The sequence below is a fragment of the Gracilinanus agilis genome, chromosome 2 (genome assembly GCF_016433145.1).
Source record: "Gracilinanus agilis isolate LMUSP501 chromosome 2, AgileGrace, whole genome shotgun sequence".
NCBI lineage: Eukaryota > Metazoa > Chordata > Mammalia > Didelphimorphia > Didelphidae > Gracilinanus > Gracilinanus agilis.
Genome location: NC_058131.1, coordinates 141,775,074 through 141,801,820, shown reverse-complemented (window position 1 = coordinate 141,801,820; position 26,747 = coordinate 141,775,074). Strand labels below are relative to the sequence as shown.

Below are 26,747 nucleotides of genomic sequence, written 5' to 3'. Positions count from 1 at the left end.
TTAAATGATCCATCGGGGAGACTAGTTTCCCAAAGGATCACAGAGGGGATTGTGTAATTAGAATCTATTACCCTAAAAACTATAATTCCCAGCACCCCACTCTCTTCATTACATGCTGACATAGAGAGGATATAAAATTTGGTGTAGCTCTGCCTCTTGCTCTCTTCTCTTCCTGCCAAGATTTTGGTGGAGCAGGCTTTTTAAATAGGCAAGGAGAACTTAGTCACGTGGTCTTAATTTTGTTAAATAATTATTTTTTTACTTCTATTTTCTTTTTATTCCTTCTACTTCAAGTGATTATTAATAAACTATGAAATATAATTCTGGCATGTTGGATATTAATTTAAATCCTACATCAGGAAGGTTTTAGGAAGAGAATAATGAAGTATGATTATGAAAAGATTGCTGAACTTTTCACTGTGATAGAAGACTTGGGTTTTAGCTCCAACTTTTGTATTTACTAATTGTGTAACCTGAAGGGCAAACCATTTAATCCTCAAAAGTCTCAGTTTCATCATCTAGTATATATTTGTACTACCTATCTCCAAGAGTTTTGAGGGTAAGATAAAGTATCATAATGGAAATTATAGGATGAATTCACACGAATATGAAATTCTCTTTACCTTGTCTCAGTTTGCAAGAGACTTATTAGAAATCAGTCTCCACTTCACAAGATTATCAAAGTGAGGTTTTGTCCTCTGAGACCAAGTAGAATATATTTATTCCTCCACTTCCTTCTCCCCACCATAGCTGACATTTACATGGTACTTTAACAAAGTGATTTATAAATTCAGTCTCATTTTATTCTCTCAGTAGCCCTGAGACATAAGTGCAATCATTATCCCTATTTTACAGATAAGGAAATTGCAGCAGACAGAGATTAAGTGACTTTCCCAAGATCAACACAGTTAACTTGTTATATGTTAGTTAGTCACAGCTAACAAGTGTCTAAGGCCAGACTTGAATTTGTCTTTTTGACTCCAAGTCCTAGCACTTGAAAATAATTAGCATTTATTCCGAATATTTTTTCTTCCTCAGGCTAATATTCTCATTTCCTCTTATTGATTTTCATATGGAATGATCTCAAGATCTTTTACCTTCTTGGTTATCACCTTCCATATGCCATTCAGGTTATCAATATCCTCCCCAAAATAGGACTTACAGGACTGAACAAAATTCTTCCAATTTTGTCTGATCGAGGCAGATGGTGTTTTTGGATGCCTTTTAAACTAACAGCTCATGCTCCAGTTTTCCATTCATTTATTGAATTTGATGGAAAGTTAAGCAACTTACTTATGGTAAAATAAACTATGTATGCCTTTGCCTGACAGAACAAAGGAATTTTAAGTGTCACCCTCTTTTGAGTGAAGAGTTTAAATAGCAATGGAAGAATTCTCTTATGAAAGGGTCTTAGCAAAGGCCATGATAAGGTTAAGATCAATTCCTAAGAACAAAGGGCTTTGTTTTATTTTCATTTCTCTATCATCTTCATGGTTAGTGTATGGCAATTATGGTAAATGACCAAAAAAAAAATCTATGTTCTTAAAGGCTATGATCTCATGCGTGCAATCTGAGAAAAAAATGGGAGATGTACTGGGGGAAAAAATTCCTTTTTGCCTGTTTCTGGAGAATATTTTTTTAAAGATCACATTTGGTTCTAAGATACAGCCAGAAAATTACCAAAGGATGTTTAGGTGAAACTTTAGAGACAAGTGCTGATATTAGAGTTCTTTAGGCTCTGAAAGAACCTTATAGGTCACTTAGTCCAAATCTCTCATTTTATTGATTTAGGAATCTTTGGCCCACAGTCAAGCTAAGCAATTTATCCAGAGACAATCAGGCGGTAAATGATAGAGTTGAAACTTGAAACCAGTACTCTTTTCACTACACTGTGCTATATATTTTACATCTTTTAAAACTAAACTAACTGGAATGACTAATGTTATAGTATATTTAATTTAAATAGTTAAAAAAATAATATTGGTTCTTGAAGAAAAGTAGTTTTTATATGAATAAAAGTACTGATCATCTCTAGAGTACTCATTTTGAAAACTTTGAAATGCCACTTCATACCCTTACATTTATTTATTCTGAATTTTAAAATATGTGCTGTTCATTTTAGTTTTGTTTCATTGGCTTTTACTCTTAACAGAGAAAGAAAACAGTTTTTGTCTTCACTGCACATTTTCCTAGTATTAGAGATGATTCATGCTGCTTTTCATTTGTTGCCTTATATTGTGTAATTCCTTTTTTACGATTTAGTTGGAAAAAATTACATGCTTTGACCATACTTCATCATAAAACATTTTCCTGTTCATTGAAACAAAACACCATGTGCTCTTTCCGAGTAAACAGTACTGACCTAGATTCCCTTCCAGAGTTGCAAAAAATCTGAATTTATAACAAGGAAACAGTTTGATACTTCACTCACTGTTATACTGTTTCTTTTTGTTCAGATTACATATAAGAGCCCTAAGTACTTTGACAAAAAAATATATTTTGTTAAATCCTAGATAAATTCCCTAGAAGGGAAACAAGAAGGTCAGTTGGTTGCTATGAAATGTGAGATTAGTCTCAGGCAGCTATAAAATAAAAACATCACTTCTGATTTTAACATGATATCTGAAGCCTGAAACTTAATGTAATAAACTATATTCTGTTGTGCTGACCAAGATACAAGGATGATTTATGTAAAAATATAAACGTATTCATGGCATTCTGATATGTTTTGACAAACTAATACCAAATAATGACTTCCCCTCTCTACTTAGAATGTTTTATAAAAAATTATGTGTAGGAGGTAGCTGGGGAGCTCAGTGGATTGAGAGCCAGGCCTAGAGATGGGAGGTACTAGGTTCAAATTTGGCCTCAGATACTTCCTGTCTGTGTGACCCTGGGCAAGTCACTTAACCCCCATTGCCTAGCCTTTACTGTTCTTCTGCCTTGGAACCAATATACAGTATTGATTCCAAGACGGAAGGTAGGGGTTTAAAAAAAAAATTTGTGTGTACAGTGATACCTTATAGTATCCCTTAAGCCCACAGTGGGCAATTAAGTAGTAGAATGAGTAGAGTCAAGAAGACCTGAGTTCAAATCCAGCCTCAGGTACTTAATAGCTGCTTCCCAAGATGATTAGAGGAAAAAGGAAAAGAACTATATGTTCAAAAATGCTTATAGAAGCCAAGCCTAGAGATGGGAGGTCCTAGGTTCAGATCTAGCCTCAGACATTTCCTAGCTGTGTGATCCTGGGCAAGTCACTTGACCCCCGTTGCCTAGCCCTTACCACTCTTCGGCCTTGGAGCCAATACACAGTATTGACTCCAAGATGGAGGGTAAGGGTTTAAAAAAAATGTTTATAGAGGTTCTCTTTGTGGTGGCAAAGAATTGGAAATTGAGAGGATGTCCATCAATTGGAGAATGGCTGAACAAAGTGGGGTATATGATCATGATGGAATGCTGTAAGAAATGATGAACAGGTTAATTTTTTTAAAACGTGGAAAGACCCACATGAAATTAAGGAGAGTGAAACAAGCCAAGCCAAAAGAACATTATATACAGCAACAGAAATAGTTTGGAGGATAATTTGTATATGTTCACCTCTAGAGAAAGAATTGATAGAAACAAAAAAGATGTAGTTTTATATACACATGTATTTTTTGCCAAATGATGCCTTCTCTAGTGCAAAGAGAGTAGGGAGAGAAGGAGATTCCTGAGAATGTTAATGTAACAAACAAATCAATGAATCAAGAAATAAAAAAAAATTTAAAGCTCTTTGACTGACTTGAAACCTGCTAATTATGGAGTAGGCATTCCAGAGAACATAGTGGAAAAGATAGTTAGATCTGGAGCAGGACATAGAGAGGGCGAGATCGAAAGTGATGGGGAATGGGGTTTGTATGTCAGTAGCTAGGGGGTTCAGAATCACTGGGATGAGGAGAATAGGAGGGTGTAGGAATATAAAAACCATTAAGGAATAAGTTTAAGCAGAATTTCAGTGGTTGGAGAAGGGAAGCATGTACTCAGATTGTTGAAGGTCTTCCTTCAGGGAAGTAGTAAAGTTGTATTTTGAGAGGTCCTGGCTTTATCTCTCCTACAAGGAGGAAGGAATGAAGTAAAGGCCCTGGGGGAGTCTAGCCAAAGGAAGGAGGTAGAAGTGGGAAGTAGGTCTGGTTGGGGATATTTCTAGTATCAGTGGGAAAGGTCCTGAAGAGGAGACATAGGGCAGAGGAAAGTGGCTAAAATCAGAGGTTGGTGTGGGAGTTTTAAGTCAAGTTCTTGAGAGGTATGTGGCATTAGTCCCATCAGTGCCTTTTTCTCTCTTTCCATAATTGAGACTAAAAGGAAGCAATTTTTGTTTATCTGAGTTCAGTATACCTTCACTGTCCTTCAGAATTACTTTGATTCTCTTTCATATTACTACCATTTGAGGGGGTCATGTACCTCAATTTATTGATGATAAAATGTTGACTAGATGATGCCATATTGGCAGATACCCTAGGTAGATGGTAGTTCATTTAAGAACCAAGGGGAGGGAAATTGGCCCCAAGAGATTTCAGGGTCCAACCTGGTCAGTCAAGTTTAGGAGGAATACAATGGATGGGAGAATTCTAATGATTCTAGATTTTGCTTCTTATAAACTATTAATATTTCCTATGCCATAGTCTGTAAAAAAGCTCAGAGGCTTATTGGAGTGATTGATTCTCAAGAACCCATAATCACCACATGGGAATGGCCTGTATTTACTGAGTGACTCAAAAATCTTTTCTGTTCAAGTGGGGGCCAAAACTAGCCAAAGCTCTAATATCTATCTAAACTATTTTTTCCCCTGAGTCATTATGATCCTGTGATGTTTATTTATTTATTTATTTATTTTGATGGGGGACAGAATCTCTCTGTTCATAAGGATAAGACTGAGTAGAGCCTTTGGCAAGCACGAAATGGCCAGAATACATTATCGTGAGCCTTCTGGAACCATAAGTTTATTGAGATAGTCACTTATTATACAACTTTTGAAAGACAGATTACTTATTATTGGATTCTAATTGTTATAGTAATCTCCCTTCTTATTGAAATTCCTTTCTCTCTAGTACTAAATATTGTTAAAGCAAATCCAACACTGTTTTTCCCTTCTTCCATTTATGGCAACTTGTTCTCTACCAGTTAGATCACTGAGTGTAGGTAAATTCTGGGTCCTTCTTCTATTAAGGACAAATAGTGTCTGGCAGTGTTCAAGAGAAGAGTGTGAGAGGCATCTCTAACTGTGCTTACCTTTACCTTTCATTTGGCCTACTTGCTCAACATTCCTTCTTTTTTTGTGCTATTATATACTGGAAGAGAATCATAACAGGTAACTTTCACAGATATGGGGGTAGTTTATTAATTATTCATTAAACAAAGGATAGAGGTGATTATAAAAGATGAAATTGATAATTTTGATTATATGAAATTTAAAAGCTTTTGCATGATCAAAATAAATGCAACTAAGATTAGAAGGGAAGTGGTCAACTGAAGGGAAAAAATTTGTGTCAAATATCTCAGATTGACAATCTGATGTGTGTGTATGTGTATACATATGTTACTAAAGAACTAAAAATTATTCCCCATTAGATAAATGATCAGAGGATACAAACAAATAATTTTCAAAAGAATGGAAAATTGCTCTTAACTCACTAATAAGAAAAATGTGCATTGAAATAAGTATAAAGTTTCATCTCACACCCAACAAATTAACAAAAATGATGAGAGAAGTCAGTATTGGTGGGTTTGTGAAAAAACAGACAAACACATGGTGGAATTGTGGATTAGTCCAACCAGTTTGGAAAGCAATTTGAAATTCTATGAATAGAGTGACTAAAATGTCCATATCCTTTGACTTATGAGATTCCACTGTGAGAAATAAGTCCTAAGGAGATCAAAGGAAAAAAAAAGCCTTTTATACACCAAAATATTTCTAGTAATACTTTTTGTAGCAGCAAAGAATTGAAAACAAAATAGATGTCCACAGGTTGGGAAATAGCTAAACAATGTGTGTTATATTCCAAGTGGCAGATTGTGTAGCATGATAAATGGCCTTACACTTCTGGGTCTCTCCTTCATCCACTGTTGTCAACTCTTGTCTAGACTATCAAACAGAGATGGTAGAATTTGTGGACTTTAATCCATTAAAATGTGAGAGATGTTCCACTAGAGGACTACTGGGTGTGGGGGGAGGGTACTCCAAGAGTTGATGCCACATATTACTGTATCACTAAGCACTCAGGCCATTAGGCTCTCATGGCTGGTGGTATGAGGGGATGTGCTAGGAAAATGGGGTTTGGCAAGACCAGAAGAGGACAAAAAGGCAAGGGATTTGAGGTTTAAAAAGTGTCAAGACTAAGAACTAAGGAAAGTGATACTCACTCAGGACTGATGTACTGGGACAAGAAAAACTGGAAATAAAATTGATCATGAAAAATAGGTTTAGGAGGAGACAGATGAAGAAAGATAAGGAAAGGAGATCAGATTCAAAGAGGATTTTCAGAACTCAAGTTCCTGATTCAAGATTATAATTATGGATGATAGTGAGACCTAAGATATGACCATAACTATGGTGTTAAGATGGAATGAACTCTCCCCTATTATTCTTTAGCTTTAGCCACCAGGAATGTATACTCCCCGCCCACACACACACTTAATCCTTAAGTGGGGGGGGGGGAGGTCTATTACCCACATGTGCTAGTGAGTGACAAATCAAAAACAACTGACTGCCCCCTGGGCAGTCCGAAGCAAAGTTTAAGCTGCCATTTGTCCACGTTTAACTGGAAGGTAGACACAGGAAGTGACACAAAGAACCATCTTTTAAATATGATGGTAACTTCCTGTGAGCAGGTTTTTCCCTCTTTGAACTTGGTCTTGGAGGAGCTCAGACTTGAGACCTCAGACCTCAAAGTTCCTTTTGGACTGCCATGTGGGTGAGTGAAAAGGCTGACTCCCTTTCTTTGGCTTTTCTGGAGGCACTAGCCTCTGGAGAGGCCTCTTGTCTTGGAGGAGGCCTTGTGGCTAGAAGACTTGTTTACTTAGCCTTTGTGTCCCCCCTTTGCTGGGGCCTCTGAAGCCCTGCCTGGTTCGGACCAGGCTGGAGTAATTATCTTTCGCTTTCTCATTTTCCTTGCTTTCGTTCTTCCTATTTGTAAATAAACTATCATAAAAGTCATTCTGACTTGAGTCTTTAATTTGGAATTGAGTAATCAATTCCTGGTGACCCTACTCTTAAATAATTTAGTCCATAATTTTTACCCCTTATATATGGTTGGCTGAAGTGAAACTTCAGGTAGATCATAGGAGTTCAACTGGAACACTATAGTGCTGGAAAATATATAAAAATATATAAAATATATTGATACATATATTGAAGTCACTGAATATGAGGGTAGGGTTTGAGTTTGAAATGAATACTGAATCAGATATTAGACCCCTTGAGGAAGGAGGGGAAAACAAGCTGGAGGCCAATATATGGCTGTGATAAGATTTGTCCTGGATGTTTTAGGTGGATGGAGTGAACTTCAAAGGAGGAGAGGCTGATGAATAGTGGTGGGGTGGCAAAGAGATGGTCTGGACCTGGCAGTGTCCAGTGACATGGTATACCTACTTCTTCTGCTTTTTAGAGAGTATGAGAGAAGCACTTGGGCCTGCAAGGGGTGAGAGGGATGTAGTATATTTCATTGGGAGCCATATTTCCATTAATTCCAGACAAATAAGATAAAGCAGTTTGTTATTAATAGAGCTGAAGTCGTGGGGGCATAAAGGGAAATAGGATAGAAGACTATATAGACTAGGGAGGGATCAGGCTAATTAGGTGAGGAAGGGGTAACAAGAGGAAAAGATTTTGACCTCAATATATTACAACTCAGATGACAGGACAGGATGGGAAAAACAAAAGTTACATAGATACACACACACACACACACACACATACCCCACATGCAGAATAGAAGGGGAATGCACTTAGAGCGGAAGACTCAAAATAATAAAGAGAACAGGAAAAGCCTCATGAAGAAGGGGGTGTTTGAAGTAAGTCTTAGAGGAAGCCAGGGATGCCAAGAGGCAGAAATGAGGAGGAAAAACATTCCAGGATTGGAGAAGTCAGTGCAAAGGCCCTGAGATGGGAGGAGGAGAAGTGCTGTCTGTAGTTGTCAAATATTGTTAAATAGATTGAATTCAGAAGACTGGAAAGGTAGCAAGAAGCAAGGTTGTAAAAAATCTTAGATGCCAAACAGAAGACCTTATATTTGATCCTGGAGGTATTAGGGAGCCACTGGAATATGCTGAGAATAACCCTGTCAAACCTATACTTTAGGGATCATTTTGGCAGCTGTGTAAATAGGATAGGGAGTAGGGAGAGACTTGAGGCAGGGAGACCAATTAATAAATTACTGCAATAGTCTGAGTGAGAGGTAGTAAAGGCATGAACTAGGGTGGTATTTGTGTGCCTGGAGAGAAGGGCAGCAAGATGAGGTTTTGTGTGTGAAGGACAATAAGGAGGCCAATATTACAGGATTACAGAGAAAAAGTGTAAGGTTAGGAAGTTAGGAAGGGGCCAGGTGAAGAAAGTTTTTAAAAGATTTGATCCTAGAAATAATGGGGTACTCCTGGAGTTTATTGAATGGGGAGGAGAAAGGTGCTGTAATTAGACATTCTCTTTATGAAGATCAGTTTTTAGATGAATGGAGGGTGAATAAGAATTGGGAAAGACTTGACATAGGGACACCAACCAGCAGGCTACTGTTCAAGCATGAGATGATGAGGGTCTTGGTGTCAGAGGAGAGAAGGGGCACATACAAAAGATGTTACGAAGGTAGAAATGACAGGACTTTGCAATTAATCAGATATGGGGAGTGAGAGTGAGGAGTCAAAGACAACACTTAAATTAAGAGTCCTGGATTCCTGGGAGGATGATGGTACGGCGAACAGAACCAGAGAGCTTTGATGTATTTCTTGCAGAAGCCACTCACACTCATGTACCCTTAAATCTACAGAAAACTTAACATTTGGATTTTTGTATCTGTAGCTAACATATGGTAGACAGGGGCAGAATTCCATTGTTTAAATTAATTTTCCTTATTTTAATACATAACAAAAGTCTCTTATTTCATGAGTTGAGCTATATTAGATAGAAGACATGCTGGCCTTAGACACTTCCTATATGTGTGACTCTAGGCAAGTCACTTACCCCTACATGCCTAGCCCTTATAGGGCTCTTCTGCTTTGGAACGGATACTGAGTATTCTAAGTAATCTACTCAGATTCTAAGATAGAAGGCAAAGGTTAAAAGAAAAAAGACATTCATTTCCACTTAATGCTAATTGTTTTTTCTGTAGAGTCATTTTAATGTGGTATAGTGGAAAGAGGGCAGTATTTAAATTTAGAGGACAGATTCAAACTCTGGTGACTGCTGCTTACTAGCTATAATTTAATCTCCTTCCTGGGACTTCACTTTTAGCATCCATATGCCCAGTAGATAGAGCTGTCTGGCAAGGTTTGTAGGTTTAAGGTGAAGGCCTACTCTTTTTTTTGTCTTAGGAATTTGGACTTTGGTTCCATTTACTTACTGACCCTCAACCTGCTTCAACTCCTTTCTTAGCCAGGCCTGCTTCTCTTTAGTAAAAAGGCCTCTCCTCTTAGTCAGTGCCTCGCAGTGACAAGCACAATAGCCTCAAAAGAAAAGAAGGATGAGTAACTAGATATGCCTGAGACTCTGCCTCAGAGCAAAGCTTCCAATTCTTCCCCAAACCTGTTCTATCATCTAAGTCTATTTACTTAGTCTTTCTACATGGCTTAGGGTAAATAATCTCCAAACTGTATTTAATATCTCCATTTATTTTAGCAGCTTATGAGCTCTTAATGATAAAAATCAAATCTATAAGATTACCTCTTGATTTCAGCAGGGGGAATGAGAGAAAAATAATTCCTTCTACCCTACGACAGTCTTTTTTTCTTTCTTTGTATCTCCAGTGTTTAGCACGCTTCTTGGAAATATAGTAGGCATTTAATAAAAGCTTATTGACAGGGTGATATTTAAATAGATTTGTCCTTTATTTCTGCATACCATACATCATATCATTTATTAGCCTTCTTTGATATAGCCCCTCTGAATGAAATTAATAACACATAAATCATATAGGTTATGACTGATCATAGTTTTTTATGAAAAATAACCAGGATTAGGAACTACTTGGAGATATTTGGAAGTAAATCTCTGCCATCTGCAGTCAGAGGGAGAAGGAGAAGTTAGAGCACTTCCCCAGCTTTTTGCAGATCCCAAGGATTAAGTTTTGCAAGCTTCAGCCACACCCATTAGGTTTAAAAATATGTGTGATAAATGTCAATGAAGACATCTGCAAGTCTCACAATTTGCATCACAAAATACTTAGTTTTTCTCTGATAGTTAGAGGTATGTGCTGTTGGGGGGGGGGGGATGCTTATTCCTAAAACCTTGAGAGATTGGGAAGAAAGACAGGATGCTCTCCTTTGGCCAAATCTCATGTGGGAAGCTGCTCCAAATAAACATGATTCCAACTAGCATTAGGTCAAGAAAGCTTAGGATTCATAGACTCACGTCTCCCCAAAAGAGGACATTTTTTCTTCCTTAGGAAAGGTGAGGTCAATTTGGCTTAGGCGTTTAGGATCTGAATTTACCATTCTCTTGTGAGATAAGTTCTCAGAGAAAGAAGAGGAATCATCCACTTTTCAATGGGACCAGAAGTCTCTTGGGTGGAATGTTAAAATTTTCTTGCCTAGATGTAGGAATGACCAATATGGACTAAGAAAGGGGTGTGTTCTGCAACCTGGACCTGGGAAACAAAGTTTTGATTTGTGGCTTTGCCTTTTGTATGAGGTACATTCACTGTTGAGTACATCATTCAGAATGTTTTCATGCACTGACAAGCATTCCTCTCCATCTTCCTTGTATGTCAAGGGATGACAAATCCCAGAATTCATATAGTTAGGTTTCAGAAATATTCAAAACTGGGAAAATCTCTGGTTATATATAAAATGATTTGGTCCCTTCCAACTCTTAAGATTCTATGATCTCATCTGACCTTCAAGACCCTTTGAGATAAGTGCTAAAGGTATTATTATACTTATTTACAAATGAGGAAACTGAGGTTTGAAGAGGTTAAGAAGCTTACTCATACATAATTAAGGCAGGATCTGAATTCATATTCTAATGACTCCATGTCATATTCCATTTCAGCCACGTCTCATGACTAACTTGTTATTAACGATAATGACATTCATTTTTGATTCTCTAAAATGGTCGCTGGGAGTTTATATCACTTAGTCTTCTTCTTCTTTGCATTATATTCACATGCATATTTGTTAGGGATATGAAATTGTGCATTTGTATTAACTATGAAGTAGTGTGAAATATGTATTTAATGTTTAAAATTTCAAAAGTTCTTTTAAGACATTTGGGGGGTGGGGTGGGAGTTGGCCAGGGCTTTAAAATCTAGAACTTAATCTGGAGAAAAGCCTTAGGTGGTATACCTTTATTTTCTAGTGTTCGTGATCTTTCTATATAATTGTTTTCATAGTAATGTCTTTGAAAGCAAGAGTATCAGGGGAGTAAGAGGTCTCAACTAAAGAAATGATTTTCAACTGTCATTCTATAAATGAGCTATAAAAACTGCCAGAAGAACTTGCATGGAGAGAGCTATGATGTCATTAAGTATTCCTTTGGATTTGGGGAATACTTCTTCCAGAATACTTCTGGACGTCTTCCAGAGACTTCAGGTATTTCAAGATCACATGGATCATCATTAAGGTGCTCTTCCCTCGAGGAATGGGAAGTAGAGACAATCAGTGGGCCAATGGATTGGGCACTAAACCCAGAGTCAGGAAGACTTGAGTTCATATCAGGTCTCAGAAACTTACTACTTAAGTTTCCTCAGTTGTAAATTAGGAATAATAGAATCTACCTTCCAGGTTGTTGTGAGGATCAAATGAGATATTTGTAAAGCATTTGGCACAAGGTAAGCACATGATAAATGCTAGTTTCCTTCCTTTCCTGAGGTAGTTTTTGAACACAAAGCTATGAGCTTGAAAGAAACAAAGTGACAGCAAGTTAGAATTTCTATGAATGAAAATAGTTATAATTTGCATTTCCTGGCTTTCTTATTTCTTTCAGTGACTTCCACATCGAAACTAAACTCTTTTAAGCACTTGGGGTTGGTTTTTAAAACTTCTGGATCCTGAGGAGGGGGTTATCTGATAACGCACTTGGTATTGAATGTCCTTCTGGTCTATTATCCACATTTCATAACATTTTATATTTGGTGATTCATTCTCTTCCTCCACCTAGCATGTATATTTTTTTTACTATCTTTTTATCCCTTCCAAATTTTACTGCAGCCTGTTTCCTGGCAATTTGAGAAGTGAGAAATGTCTGCATGGGGGAAAAAGTGGAGACACATGTTATGTTGTAATTTTAAAAAGGAAACATTGCTCAATGGCAGCCAGATCAAGGAATGGTCTTGTGATGTTTTCTTCTGCTCACATCACATCCTCTTGTTCTGATCTCTTGCATTCTATTATCTAAGATTCCTTAGGTCAAATATTAAAATCCACCAGTTTTTTCTTGATTAAATGAGGCAAGGCACTTCACCTCTGTTTTCTTATCTCTAAAAGAGTAATACGGGTAAGATTTTTAGCACCAGCATTCTATGATTCTATTTCTAACCTTCTTTATATTAATGAGTTTTTCTTGAATTAAATTTTTTGAATGACAAACATGAAGTTTTTAATGGGAGAAAAGATGTCATGTCTAAGTTGTCCAGAAGAGGGCATCTCAATGCTGGAACCTCTAATAAAGGACCTAAATGTTGCAAAAAGGTAGGGTGTCCCAAAAGTCTTGGTGCAATTTTGAGTTATTAAAGTTTAAAACCACATTAGGTCTTTTTGGGACGCCTTGCTTTATTAAAAAAGCACATAGTAAAAGGGAATAATAAACTGGAGAAGTTCCAGGCAAACTGGAGAGACCTCCGGGAACTGATGCAGAGCGAAAGGAGCAGAGCCAGAAGAACTCTATACACAGAGACTGATATACTGTGGTAAAATTGAATGTAATGGACCTCTGTACCAGCAGCAATGCAATGACCCAGGACAATTCTGAGGGATTTATGGTAAAGATGCTACCCACATTCAGAGGAAGGACTGCAGGAGAGGAAACATATAAGAAAAACAACTGCTTGAACGCATGGGTCGGGGTGGACATGATTGAGGGTGTGGACTCGAAACTACCACACCAATGCAACTACCAACAATTTGGAAATTGGTCTTGATCAAGGACACATGACAAAACTAGTGGAAATGCGCATCGGCCATGAGGGGGGTGCGGGGGGGGGGGGCGGTTTGAAGGGGAAAGGTGGAGCATGAATCATGTAACCATGTTAAAAAAAAAAGCACATAGTAGTATAATTTTGTTCAGGTTTTGGTGGCTATGATTTTCATTTAATTTGTTAAATATTAAGCACGAACATGCCAGAGTGTAGAGATATTAATTGGAGTAGAGACGAAAGCCACCTTTGAGCATGTGCCCTGATTTTAATATATTGCTGAGCTATTTGTTGCTGAAAGACAGAGAATTCCTGAGTTTACATTGACCTTCGTCTGGATTTTTTTTGAGGTAATTTTCAAAATTTCAAGCATGATGGGAGCTCCCAGGATAGAAAGTCTTTCCATTGTTACAGATTGTCGACTCTTCTTTAATTTAGAGTTGTGCAAGGTACTGAGAAGTAAAGTCATTTTTGTGTGGTGAACTCAGATCTCCCCAACACCAAGGCTAGCTAGCATCCTTTCTGGATCATAAGAGTGTTCCTTGAGCTCTTCATTCTGTATATTAGTATTTCCCTTAGTGAAAGGGGAATTTGTATTCCCTTTGTCTGTTTTAAGTTAATCAATAAAGTACCCCAATTTAACACTTAGTAAGTCACTAACAAAGAAAGTTCATACCCTAAAGGGCCATAAGCACTGCCCCGCCCCCCCACCCCTGTTGATAGGCAAATTGGGAGGCTGTGATTGGTTCCTGTGAAGTGGCAGAGAGACAGGAATTGATGTGGAAAAAAAGCCAGCCCAAGGACTCCTGAGGAGGCATTTTAGGATGAATTTGGTTGAAGAGGAGGCTTTTTCTGGGATTAAGATTCATTCTGACTCACCAAGTGCCTCATTTAAGTAGGGGTACTTCAAGTTCTTGATTGATTAACTTAAAATAGACAAAGGGAGTAAAAATTCCTTTCACACCTTTATGTAGTTATCCAGCCACAAACACGGGAAACAACTTCTGATATTTGTATGGCGCATGGTTATGGGAAATTGCTGAAGAAAGTGAAGCAATCGGCAGAATTATAAAAAAATAAATTTCCACACATGACTATTATACAGTATTAAAATGTATTATGTGCAAAATCCATTCTTAATCATTTACACAAGGGAATACAACACAGAATGTGCTGACATTTTCAGATATGTGACAAAACCAATGCAAAAAAAAAAAAAAAAGGTACAGATACTCCCGAGTAAAAGAGAGCTACACATCTTTTACATGTAGCAGATCTGCATTCTTGTAATTACCTGAATTTAGACACTGACAGAAGAACCGTGATTTTCTTAAACAGGTCTTACAAGCACACGCAAATTTTATTTCAATATATATTTCTGCAACTCAAAGGGGCTTTTCATTGGCTTTTTAGGTAGCCCTTTTCCTCCAAACAGCATCAATTGGTACATATTCTTGTTTTTAAGCCTGAACAGTTTGATGCCGTTAGCTTTGATTTACTGGGAAAGAGCATTAGTGTTATCATCAATTTTCTTGGTTGGTTTTTGAAAATTCTTTATGAAAGTAAATCACATCCAAGGCAGATATCGCCAAATCACAATGCATATTTACAGTACTTTAAGCAGACATGGTTCCTTCCCTCTCCTTTCCCCACATTCTGCAAAGAGCCTGAACCAGCAGACTAACATTCATTCCTAGGTTAGGTTCTATACATTCTCCCTCTTCCTTTCTCTACATTCAGTTCTTCCATTATTCTTAGCATCACTTGTTTATTAAAACCAAAACCAAAACCAAAACACACTGTGCATGAACAAAACTCAAGATAACAGTACATCAGGATTTACCTACAGGCATTCAGAGGCCAGTGTCAGTGACACAAGTTGCTTAAAGAAACCCAGCAGTCTCTCCTTTAAAAAAAAATGTCCAAATGTCCAGTTACAGAAAAGAGGGACTTCTTAATGCAATACTCTAAAACCAGCAAGAGATTTATTTTTTTTTGTATATTAAATGTTAAAAATCACATGCATAATTATAGAATATTTTATAGTTACAAAAATATTTTAAAAACCAACCCTGACAGTTTACCTGCAACTGCTATAAAAATTTCTATGAAATATAAAAACAGGCTTTTTATAAAAAAAAATATTAGTTGTAGGAAAGGATGATGCAACCATCCATAGAACTGTGAGAGTTAAGTGATGCACTGCATCGGACAGTCTTGTCAAACACCTGCTGGTGAAATCAAGAGAGTAATAGACTAGACAACAAGTTTATCCAGCATATACACATATGTTTTTTAAATCAAAATAAACCTGTCTAAAGGGTAGATAAAGAAGAAACCTCAGGATGCTGCAGAAATCAAGAGTCTGAAGGACACCAAAGGACCGAACATTCCAAGAAACTCAGCTCACTTTTTGCATGGACACAGCGTGGCTGAAGGGAATAAGGGAATCCCGGCCACAGCTGCTGTATGCATATTCACAATAAGCACTACTCACAGACTGGCCACTGAGCAAGAGACTGGACACTAACCGTGGCTTGGCCACTGAGCAAGAGACTGGACACTACCCACAGCTTGGCCACTGTGCAAGAGTGGAGCCTGCCTTTTACGAACCTCAGGCATGTGCCTGCCAAGAAAGAGACACTCCCATCAATAGCTCATGTGTACTATTGGGAAGAACCCTGTATCCTTCTAGGACGCGGAGACGTTTTCATCTTCATTATTCGGGAAAATGACTCCATAAGGATCGCTCTTGATTCGTTTGTAGACAAAGTGGAAGACATGAGGTTGTGGCCGACTGTGCAGTTCAGCCTTGATTTTCTGGGGATAAGTGTCTTCTGCCAGCTGCTGCCAAGTTTCATCAACGAAAAGAAAGAGGCTGTACTCCTCGGGGTCCTCTACTTTAAACTTCTCAGCACAGAGTTGACACACATCCTCAGTAGTGATGTAGGGCCTCACCAGTAAGGTCTTCCCTGTGCAACCGCTGTTGACTTCCTGGAAGGCAACTCGGAGATAATTCTGTAGCATGGGAAAACAGACAACCACAAACAAAGTCAGGACTACATGGAGAGAAGAGCAACAGCCCATTTTCCTGGCTCAACTTGTATGAAGCAGGCATTTATTTAACCATCAAATTAAACTGTGTTTTCATGGGGTACGTTCTGAATTTGTCAAGATGTGCCTGGTACATCTTCTACCAATTTTTTTTTTTTAATTTTAGTGTCTGGGAGAGAAAGTATTTCACTAGAAGGAAAATGTTTCTGGGGAATCAATAAGGGCAGGGAGCCATTTCAAGGCCCTGGGTAACGACTTCCTCACTTGTCAGAAATCTGGTGCCTAAATTATAGGGATGGGGGCCCATTTTATATTTTGCCTTTAAAAAAAACAACTTTGCTTCTCCAAGTTCAAGTGGAGACTCAAGGAAACACATTTCTACATTGTGTATTTTATGGTATAAAGTATCATCTGAGGGACAAAGAAAGTCAAGGCTAGCTGGCAAATACGCCTCCTCATATTTGTGTGTATGTGTATGTGTATATGCACTCAGTGCATATCAGCAATAATGATTATTGGCAAATTTGTCAAACACCAAATGTTTATACTTTGAGCTTTGAAACATCTCAAGTTGAGCCCGCATTCTCTTTCCTTTGATTTTGTTACTCTTAATCCCCATTCCTGTTACTGCTACCATCACTTTCTTTAAGCAGCGAATGCCCAAATCAGCAAGTTCAAGTTCAAAGATTTAATGTTAACTTTACATATCTATTTTGTGTTTTGTCAAATATTATTTGACTAACTATAAAATAATTTTCTTTGGCCACTTCATCTTCTTGGGATAGAGGTGAGAGAGATAAATTGATTAAAAATAGAACATTGGCAAGTGTATTTTAAGAAAAACAAGCCCTCAGTGAGTATAGACATGTATACATAAACACATAAGTTTTCATTATTTACACTGGAGGCAAATTACGGCTTTGGACTGGGGGCGAGGCAGGCGAGGGGGCTCAATTACACGTCTCCAGAGGGTTATATATGTAATGTCATTGAAGTCCAAAGGAGTACATGATTCTACCAACACAAATCTGACATGCAGCGGCTGATGATATGTCACATGAGAATGAAAAAAAGTGTATTAATCCTAACCAGAAGCAATTCTTGCCTTGTGCTATTATTAAATAGCAGCATAAATTGGCAAAAAGATCTAGGTTTTTGTTCCCATTTCTTGCACATTTCTGGCCTTGGGACTTTAGACAAATACCTTTTTTTCCTCCTTGAAATTTATTTATTTATTTAATTTCGGCTATTTTTCCATGGTTACATGATTCATGTTCTTTCTCTCCCCCTTCCCTCCCACCTCCTGTAGCCAACAAGCAATTCCACTGGGTTTTACATGTATCGTTATTCAAAACCTATTTCCATGTTATTCATATTTGCCTAGAGCGATCATTTAGAGCCTACATCCAAGGCATGTCCTCATCAAACCATGTGATCAAGTAAATATTTTTCTTCTGTGTTTCTACTCCCATAGTTCTTTCTCTGGATGCAGATAGCATTCTCTCTTATAAGTCCCTCAGAATTTTGACAAATATGTTAAGGTTTCCAAAATCTCAAGTTTCTACATCTGCTAAATCAGAACAATAACAATATTTGTCTTTTCTACACCATAGGGTTAATGTCAGGATCCATGAGATAACATTGATGAGAATTTTTTGAAAAATATAAAACATCTGAACATGGAACTGGCATGCCACAGTGTCTGTAAAGCTGGTCTTTGAGACAGGAAGGACCTTTTCTCAAGTCCTTCTTCTGATTAATACTGACTTTGTGTCCCTGGGTCAAGTTACTCTGAATGCTTCAGATAATTCTCTAAGACTATAAATTGCAGAGATTGTGTGGACATGTGTAAGGGGGGCAAGGGATTTTTTATTAGTCATTCTCTACATCAGCGATTCCCAAAGTGGGCACCACCGCCCCCTGGTGGGTGCTGCAGCGATCCAGGGAGGTGGTGATGGCCACAGGTGCATTTATCTTTCCTATTAATTGCTATTAAAATTTAAAAAAAATTAATTTCCAGGGGGCTAAGTAATATTTTTTCTAGAAAGGGGGCAGTAGGCCAAAAAAGTTTGGGAATCACTGCTTTACATCAATGAAATCATAGCTTAGATCAGAATAAAAAAAAGAAAGATCAGTAAATGTTTTTTACTATCATCCATACCAATTTGTTAACAATTTAGAGGTTTTAAACCCTAAAGTGCTGCTTTTGCATTGAACTTTTTATTTGCTGAATAAGCTAAATAATGAAAATCGTCATTTTAAATCTAAAGCTTCACAATCTCCAAATCTTCTCTTATAATATCAGCCTTTACCATTTTTAATCGTAACAAAGGTGAGGATGCTTTTATAAAGTGAAGTGTAGAAGGAAATTGCAGGGATCAGCTAGGTAGCACAGTGGATAGAGTGCCAGGTTTGGAGTAAGAAGGACCTGGGCTCAAATATGACTTCAGATACTTCCCAGCTGTGTGAACCTGGGTAAGTCACTTAACTCCAATTGCCCAGCCCTTACTGCTCTTCTGTCTTAAGAGTCAATACTAAGACTGAAGGTAAGAGTTTATCTGAAGGAAAAAAAAAGAAAGAGGGAAAGGGTGAGCTCTTCAACTTCTCTGTCTGATAAAGAGCCATATGCCCTCTAATATGTCGCCTGAGGAAGATGAACACATTGCAAGAGTCTAAGAGCATGAGTCTAAGTCATCAGACATTTGGAGCATTTCTTTAAAGTCTTTTTGTGATCCACAAGGGAAAAGATGCAGCCTTCCTTTTCAAATTCACGTGCCCATTAAGAAATTTCTTAGAAGATAAATATGGTATCCAACTTGCTGATTTTGCCTATTAAAGGATAGCCAACGCTGATCAAAACTGAACTCTCAGCTATTTTAAGAGGAATGGAAGGACTAAAAAAAGAAGAAAAAAAAAAAAAGAAGCAAGATGAGGAGGCAGGGAAACAAATTGAGTTTAGTTCCATTCCTTTCCTTGGTCTGATTTAAAAGGAACAGGAGTAGATACATACACCACCACCTTGGGAAATTTTAGAATTCAAATTAAATCTCAAAAAATACAACTAGGCATTTGTACATTATTTCTTTGTTGATATCAGATTAAAAGTCAAAAGTAGACCCACCCGCAGGAGAGGAAACACAGAAGAAAATCAACTACTTGAATACGTGGGTTGATGAGGACATGATTGGGGATTGAAAGTACCACACCAATGCAACTATCAACAATTTGGAAATAGGTCTTGATTAATGACACATGTTAAAACCAGTGGAAATGCATATCGGCCAGGGGAAGGGGGGTGGTTGGAGGGTGAAGGGGAAAGTAAGAGCATAATCATGTAACCATGTTAACTTTTCTAAAATATAAATATTAATAAATGTTTATTAAAAAAAAAAGCAGACCCACCCCCCTCTTCCTTCCCTTTCTTTCAGTTCTATATTAATTCTTCTCTTCCATTTTAATGCTCAAGTTACCAGTTTTTTATTTATAATGAAAAATCCTAAAGCTCAGATTCTCTCTCTCTTTTTTTTAAAAATTAAAACCCTTACCTTCTGAAGAGTGGTAAGGGCTAGTCAATGGGGGTTAAGTGACTTGCCCAGGGTCACACAGCTGGGAAGTGTCTGAGGTCAGATTTGAACCTAGGACCTCCCGTCTCTAGGTCTGGCTCTCAATCCACTGAGCTACCCAGCTGCCCCACCAGCCCACCAGATCCTCTTGTTAATGGAAAATCCTAAACTAAAAATAGTAAGAAAACCAAGGAAGGAGATTTCTCAGTCTTCCCTAGTCAACTTCTGATCACAGCTGCTATCACAGCTGTTATTCTCCCAACTATGTCACTGACATAGAAGGAAACTAATATAAGGTGGGGGAAAGTAATCACAGCTTGCTGTCAGCTAAAAGAGAGGGGACAGCCATAGTGACCAGGTTTTGGTGTTGGCACCTTCAGAGATGTCCCTCTCCCCAACTATATGTGCTAAGTACTTCTCTCTTGAGAGTTTACTCTTCAGCTAGCACTCTAAGTGAACTAAATTCCGCCTTGGCCTGACTTCATTTTGAGTGAAACAAATCCAGTATTTTATTTTTAACAAACAAGGAAAGAGAGAAGTGAAACTCAAGGAGATAGGGTATTTTTAAATACTTCTTCCCTCCTGGGCATTTCAACAAAAGCCGGAAACACATGGAATTTCATTTCCAGTGTACTATGTGAGCCAAGCCCTGATACTGGCTGCCTTCCTACAGGGCTGAAAATGAGACAAAATAAGTAATCTATTTTCCTGCATCACAAACCCCATACCTGAAAGTCATCAACAGATGGGATGGTTCTATTCGTTGTTCTCCTCTTGTGCCATTGCCTGAGGGTGTCTCTAGTCTCTGAGCTCAGCAGGCGAGCTGCCTGTTCTTCTTGAAAATTCTTTATTAACGAAAGTGCTCCATAGGCGCTGGTCAAGTAATAGCCTCCTGTGAAAGACAGCAATGGATGATTTTTCAGGTAGTGCTTAGTAATGAAAGGATTCAAGCTTTTCTATGGTAAAAGTACATAAACTGCACCAAAATGAACCTCCTCCATTTCTTCAACAGTTATCTTTTCTTTACTCGTATAGATATGCACATAAATGGGATATGCCAGGAGTTTGCTTCACAAAGAAAATGCTTAGCAGAATCACTAGTAACCACACATATCTCTTGTCCACCTGAGTTAGGGGGTAGAAATGATAATTTATTGAATGGTTATAGAATCACATATTCTCAGGGCTTAGACAGGATGTCTAGTCTAACCTGTACATAGGGCTGTGCTGGTAAATGTTTTAACAACTTGCCCTACAAAAATTCACAATTCAATTTTAGGTTTAATCTGCATTATATTTTCTCCATCATTTTCTTAATTCTAGACAATCAACAAAGTAATAAATCAAGTCTTTATTTGTGATAATTGCTGATTTCTGAGATATAAATATTCACATTGAAAAGAGCTAGTTCAAGCTGGCCCCTGCCTGTGTCTGACCTAGAATCAGAACCATAACAGTGCCTTTTCTGAACTCTATCTTACTCAGGGGCCAGCATGATGCTCTTCTTACAGAGATGCTCTGCCTACTTGATTGTTCTGTATTTTAAATTAAGGACTTTTTTTTATCATCAGGTACTTAATGAAAGATGTGCTAGATCATGTATAAATTGGTATATCACTTGTATTCTCCAGGGGTTTAGAGGGGGCAGGAAGGAGGGAGAGATTTTTGGAACTCAAAGCTTTAAAAAACAAATGTCGCAGGGGCAGCTAGGTGGCTCAGTGGATTGAGAACCAGGTCTAGAGATGGGAGGTCCTAGATTCAAATCTGGCCTCAGACACTTCCTAGCTGTGTGACCCTGGGCAAGTCACTTAACACGCATTGCCTACCCTTACCACTCTTCTGCCTTGGAGCCAATACACAGTATTGACTCCATGATGGAAGGTAAGGGTTTAAAAAAAGTCAGAAAATTTAAAAAATGTAATTGAGAGATATTTAATGAAATAAAAATATTTTTAAACAAGAAAGTCGTTAGACGTTAGGACTTATACGAGCAAATGCTCTCTTGGATGTCCTTAAAGAATCTCATAACTTCATTATCTAAACTTGACATTCCATGTTCAAAACTTAGTTCATCATCTAATCCCCCAAACCAACTATACTACAGACTTCCCTATTCTGCCAATAGCCCCATTATTGTGGTCATCCAGGCTCAAAACCTCAGCTATTTTTAAGGTCTTTTTTTTTTTTCCTGTTTCCCTCCCACCCACACCTAATTTAGTCATTAAATCCCATCAATTCTGCTTCCACAAGCTCTTTCACAGCTATCCTTTCTTTTCCTCATTCTCACTACCCTAATTTATGCCTTCATTTTCTATTTCTTGACATTGGTCTTTCTGGCTCCATTACCTAAAATCTCCAAACTATCCTATGTATTTCAGATTCATCTTCCCAAAGACACATTCGATTGTCCTGTTCAAATCTTTTTCTAGCTCCCAATTGTCTGCCAAATGGAATTATTTGCACTTTCTATATGAACCAACCTTTAAGAACCTCCACAGAATCAGGGAATCTGGGTCCAATTTTAACTTGACTACTGTCTGCTATCTGACCTGTGTTAAGCTACTTAAACTATTTCCTCATCTCTAAAATGAAGGGGTTGGATGAGATGTTCTTAAAAATTTCTTCTAGCTCTAACTTCCCATACATTGTACAGGAGGACTTTTCAGCTCCACCTTAACTTTAGCACCTTCCCTAGGCTGATTATTTCCAGTTTATCTTGTATAGAGTTTGGTTGTGCTTAGTTGCTTGCATGTTGTCTTCTCCATTGGACTGTGAGATTCTTGACATCAGGGACTGCTCCATCTTTCTTTGAATCCCCAGTGCTCTGCACAGTGTCTGGTACATAATAGGTATTTAATAACCATTTACTGACTGTGTGTCTCTGACCTACAATTCCACCATTTTATTTTCTATTCCCCTGCATGTACCCTATGCTCTAGTCCCTCTGGACCTAAGCAAGCTCTTCTGCTTGCTCCTGTCATTCTCCAAGTCTAAAACACTCTTCTTGTCTGCCCATCAAAATAATAACCTCTCTCAAGTTTCAGCTCAAATATCACCCCTTCCATGAAGTCATCCCTGATCCTCTGAGCTACCAAGTGATTTTTCATTCCTCTGAACTCTTGCTTTTATATTATATTCTGTCTTGTATCAGTTGAGTTTTTTTTTTTTTTTTGGAGTACATGCTTTGATAGATCACTTTTGTGTAGTACTTTAAAGTTTATAGCAGTTCTGCAGGTTAGGTAACATCTTATTTCTCCCCACTAGAATGAAAGATTTTTGAAGTTGGGGATCTTCTTTTGTTATTTTACTGCCCCCCTACGACCTGCCCTGCTGGACTCTAGCATAGTGTCATTTTCGAGTGATGTTTTAAAAATAAATGAGCCCAAGCTCTGTTTCCTAAAGTGACCAGCGCAGTGCCCTGCACACAGTAATGCACCACAGTGCACCACGAAGAATGGGTGAATTGGAAGGATGACATGGCATCAGCCAAAAATGCTCCAGAAGTCCAGAGAATGAAGTAATGAGGGTGGGCTACAGTAGTCAGGAAAGATTTTGTGGAGAGAGTGGAACATGATGGAGAATTAGAGTTTAGGGAAGTCAACAGAGAGGAGAGAAGCCATTTTTCCCTTATGAAAAATTTTTAAAATTTAAAACTCATCTATTCAAATGACACAGGACAGTTCTGAGGGATTTATGGTAAAGAATGCTACCCACATTTAGAGGAAGGACTGCAGGAGAGGAAACATATAAGAAAAACAACTGCTTGAACACATGGGCTGAGGAGGACATGATTGGGGATGTAGACTTGAAACCATCCCACCAATGCAACTAACAAAATTTGGAAATAGGTCTTGATCAATGACACACGTTAAAACCAGTGGAAATGTGCGTCGGCCATGGGTGGAGGGGGAGTGCGGGGGGTGAAGGGGAAAGTAGGAGCATGAATCATGTAACCATGTTAAGAACAAATATTAATAAATGTTTTAAAAACAAAACAAAACAAAACTCATCTATTCAAGGAAAAAAGCAAGATAATATAGCACAAAGGAATTAAATTTAATAAGCTTAAAAACAAAAAGGTTATATTTTAGCAAAACTACTACCCTGCTACTAGAAAGCATTTAAAAGGTATCTTTTAAATGTGATATCTTTTCAACAAAACTTAAGACATGCTTAATCAGCAAGAAAGAATTGTAGTTTCCTGCCCGACAAACTAATGAAAGGTTTAGCTTAGCAAAATAAAGATTGGGATGAGTAATTCATAACCAGTGGTCAGCAGCCTAGAACTAAAGGGTCTATTTTAAAGGAAATCTTGCTTCCTGTAGTGGCTTCAACTATATCCCCCTACACTTGAAACCAAAATGAATCAGACAGAACAAGGGAGGGTAGCAAAAAGGTAAAAAGATAATTAAATGTTCCCAGGAGGACATATGGGAGATATAGGCCACAAATGAATGAGATCTACTTTAGTATAAACATTCTCTAATTTTCTTCTTTTCTTTCCAATCACTTTAAATAAGGGACATATCTCTCCTTAAAAAAAAGGAATGATAATTTCCATAGGGAATGTTTATTCCTTCACATGGCACCCCCAACTGCACAAGAATCTCACTTTCTAAATAGACATTTTGATGGCTACTGGTTCCACATCCCCTAATTTGGTATTATATTGTAATAATGAAGCAGTAGAAGAAAGGAAATGGAGCCATGGAAATTATTGTGTTTCTTTTAGTCTCTAGGGACAAATCCATATGGTTTTTCCTGTCCAGCAAAGGAGGGTGAGATGAAAACAGTGAGGGGAAGTGTCTTCATTCATCACTGAATTCCTGATTCTAAAGTTATAAGTACTGCTTGTGGTCAGGAGAAACAAGTAAAAACCAGGTCAAGAGGAAGAAAGAGGGTCAGAATCAGCTGGTTCTCTGGTGGGACAGGAACTAAAGATATTATTACTAAGCTGAAATCAGTATACGATGATTTCTGGCTCTCATTCTACTGTTAGGGTTCATACTGCGGATGAAGCAAAATAATCAGAAGGATATAGAAATAAGAGGAGTCACATTGAAGCCAAAATCAAAGGTTCCGTCCTAGCTTCAACTGCCTGAATTTGTGAATGGATTTTGGAAAGTGGGAGGAGGTGGTACATTTTCCAATGATGACAAATGCTGTTGGTCATTTATGACCTGGCCTACTTTCAGTGGTTCTTGTAGTTTGAATGCTGGGATTACACATTTCCTAGTTACTGTGGAAGAACATTGACCTCTTTCCTTAATGAGCCCAAAGCAAATTTCATTGTTACAAAGAAAACGATATTTTAAAAACAATAGAGAATGAGGGGATGGCTAGTTCACCTAGAGGAGAGTTAGGTCTGGAAATGGGCAGTCCCAAGTTCACATCTGATCTCAGACATTTCTTAATTGTATGATCTTGAGCAAGTCACTTAACCCCCATTGCCTTGCTCTTACCTCTCTTCTGCCTGAAACAAATACACAGTATTGATTCTAAGATGGAAGATAAGGGTTTAAAAAAATTATAGCGAGTGAGGCGGCAGTTAGGTGGCTCAGTGGATAGAGAGCCAGGCCTGGAGAAGGGAGGCCCTGGGTTCAAATTTGACTCTGGATATTTCTAGCTGTATGGCCCTGGGCAAGTCACTTAACTCCCTTGCTTATTCATTACCACTCTTTTGCCTTGGAACTGATATTTGGTATCATTCCTAAGGCATGGATGGATAATAAGACAGGAGGAGACAGGATGGGATGGGATCACTTGAACAGGTAGAAGGGCTAGCCTTGGTAAGTAGTAAGGTTACTTCATCATATAAGACAAATGAAAGAGGAGAAAGTGGCAGAAGGTATCTAAGTGAGATGAGAAATGAGATGAAAAAGGAGGAAAGAAGGAGTTCACAATGAATGGTTTCTACTTTTTTCTGTAAAACACGAGGCAAAGTTCTCAGCTGACAGAGTTGAGGGAGAAGGTGCCATGAGAGTTTTGAGGAGGGATGAAAAAGTCTAGAAGGGCTGATGTGGAGAGTGAGATAGTGAGCTGGGAAGAGAGGTATAGTTGAAGTGATTAGTAGCAGTGTGGGCCCAGGTGGGGACATGCAACATACATTTGTAGCGGGCATCATTTTTCTCTAACTTCACTCAGTAGTACATATGTAGGAACAAATTGGATAAGTGTGGGGGTGATTCATGGCTGAGGCTTGTTTGGGCCAAGGGAGATATGATAAGGGAGTAGGGATTCAAGAGAGGAAGAGATGAATTGGTTCACCAAGGGGTCAATATGGGGAGAAAAGGAGAGAGTGGCTAGTGAGGAGGAGAGAACTGAGAGGTTATGGTGAGTATGAAGAGACCAAGATGAAGACAGAGAGCAAGGTTTAAAAAAAAAATTAGAGAGAACATTACATGATTCTGAACTACATGTATATTTTTGAAATGTCTAGAGCAGAAAAATTTCTGGCCATTTAATAAAGACAATACTAAATCAAGCTTTACTGATTAAAAAATCAATGCATTCAAACGGTCCCTGTCTTACCTATAAGATACCTCATCAACGTATATGTGGGAATCCTGTTTTGACTATTTAGGTAAGGAGGGTACAGGAAGAGAACTGAATTGCCTTTCATCTGTTTCACAAATCTAACTTCTCTTGGTGGAAATAATTGACTTTAAAACAATGGTTCTTAGCCTGAGGTATGTGAATGTGTTTCAAAGAACATCTTTGATAACTATATTTCAATATAATTGGTGTGCTTCATAATTTTATGCACTTTGTTTTAGGCATTTAAAAACATTATTCTAAGAAAGTTTATATAGGCTTC

General features: G+C 38.0%; 1 protein-coding gene across 1 annotated transcript in view; it reads right to left on the bottom strand.

Annotated features, from left to right (window-relative positions):
- Positions 1-14,425: 14,425 nt before the first annotated feature.
- The window catches only part of RIN2 (Ras and Rab interactor 2), a 249,154-nt gene continuing 236,832 nt past the window's right edge, over positions 14,426-26,747 (bottom strand). Inside the window, exons 12-13 of the mRNA XM_044663428.1 lie at positions 20,659-20,822; positions 14,426-16,331 (exon numbers count right to left, since the gene is read on the bottom strand). Of these exons, the coding sequence (XP_044519363.1) occupies positions 16,005-16,331; positions 20,659-20,822 (491 nt within the window). The 3' untranslated portion in view covers positions 14,426-16,004. The remainder of the gene's footprint in view (positions 16,332-20,658; positions 20,823-26,747) is intronic.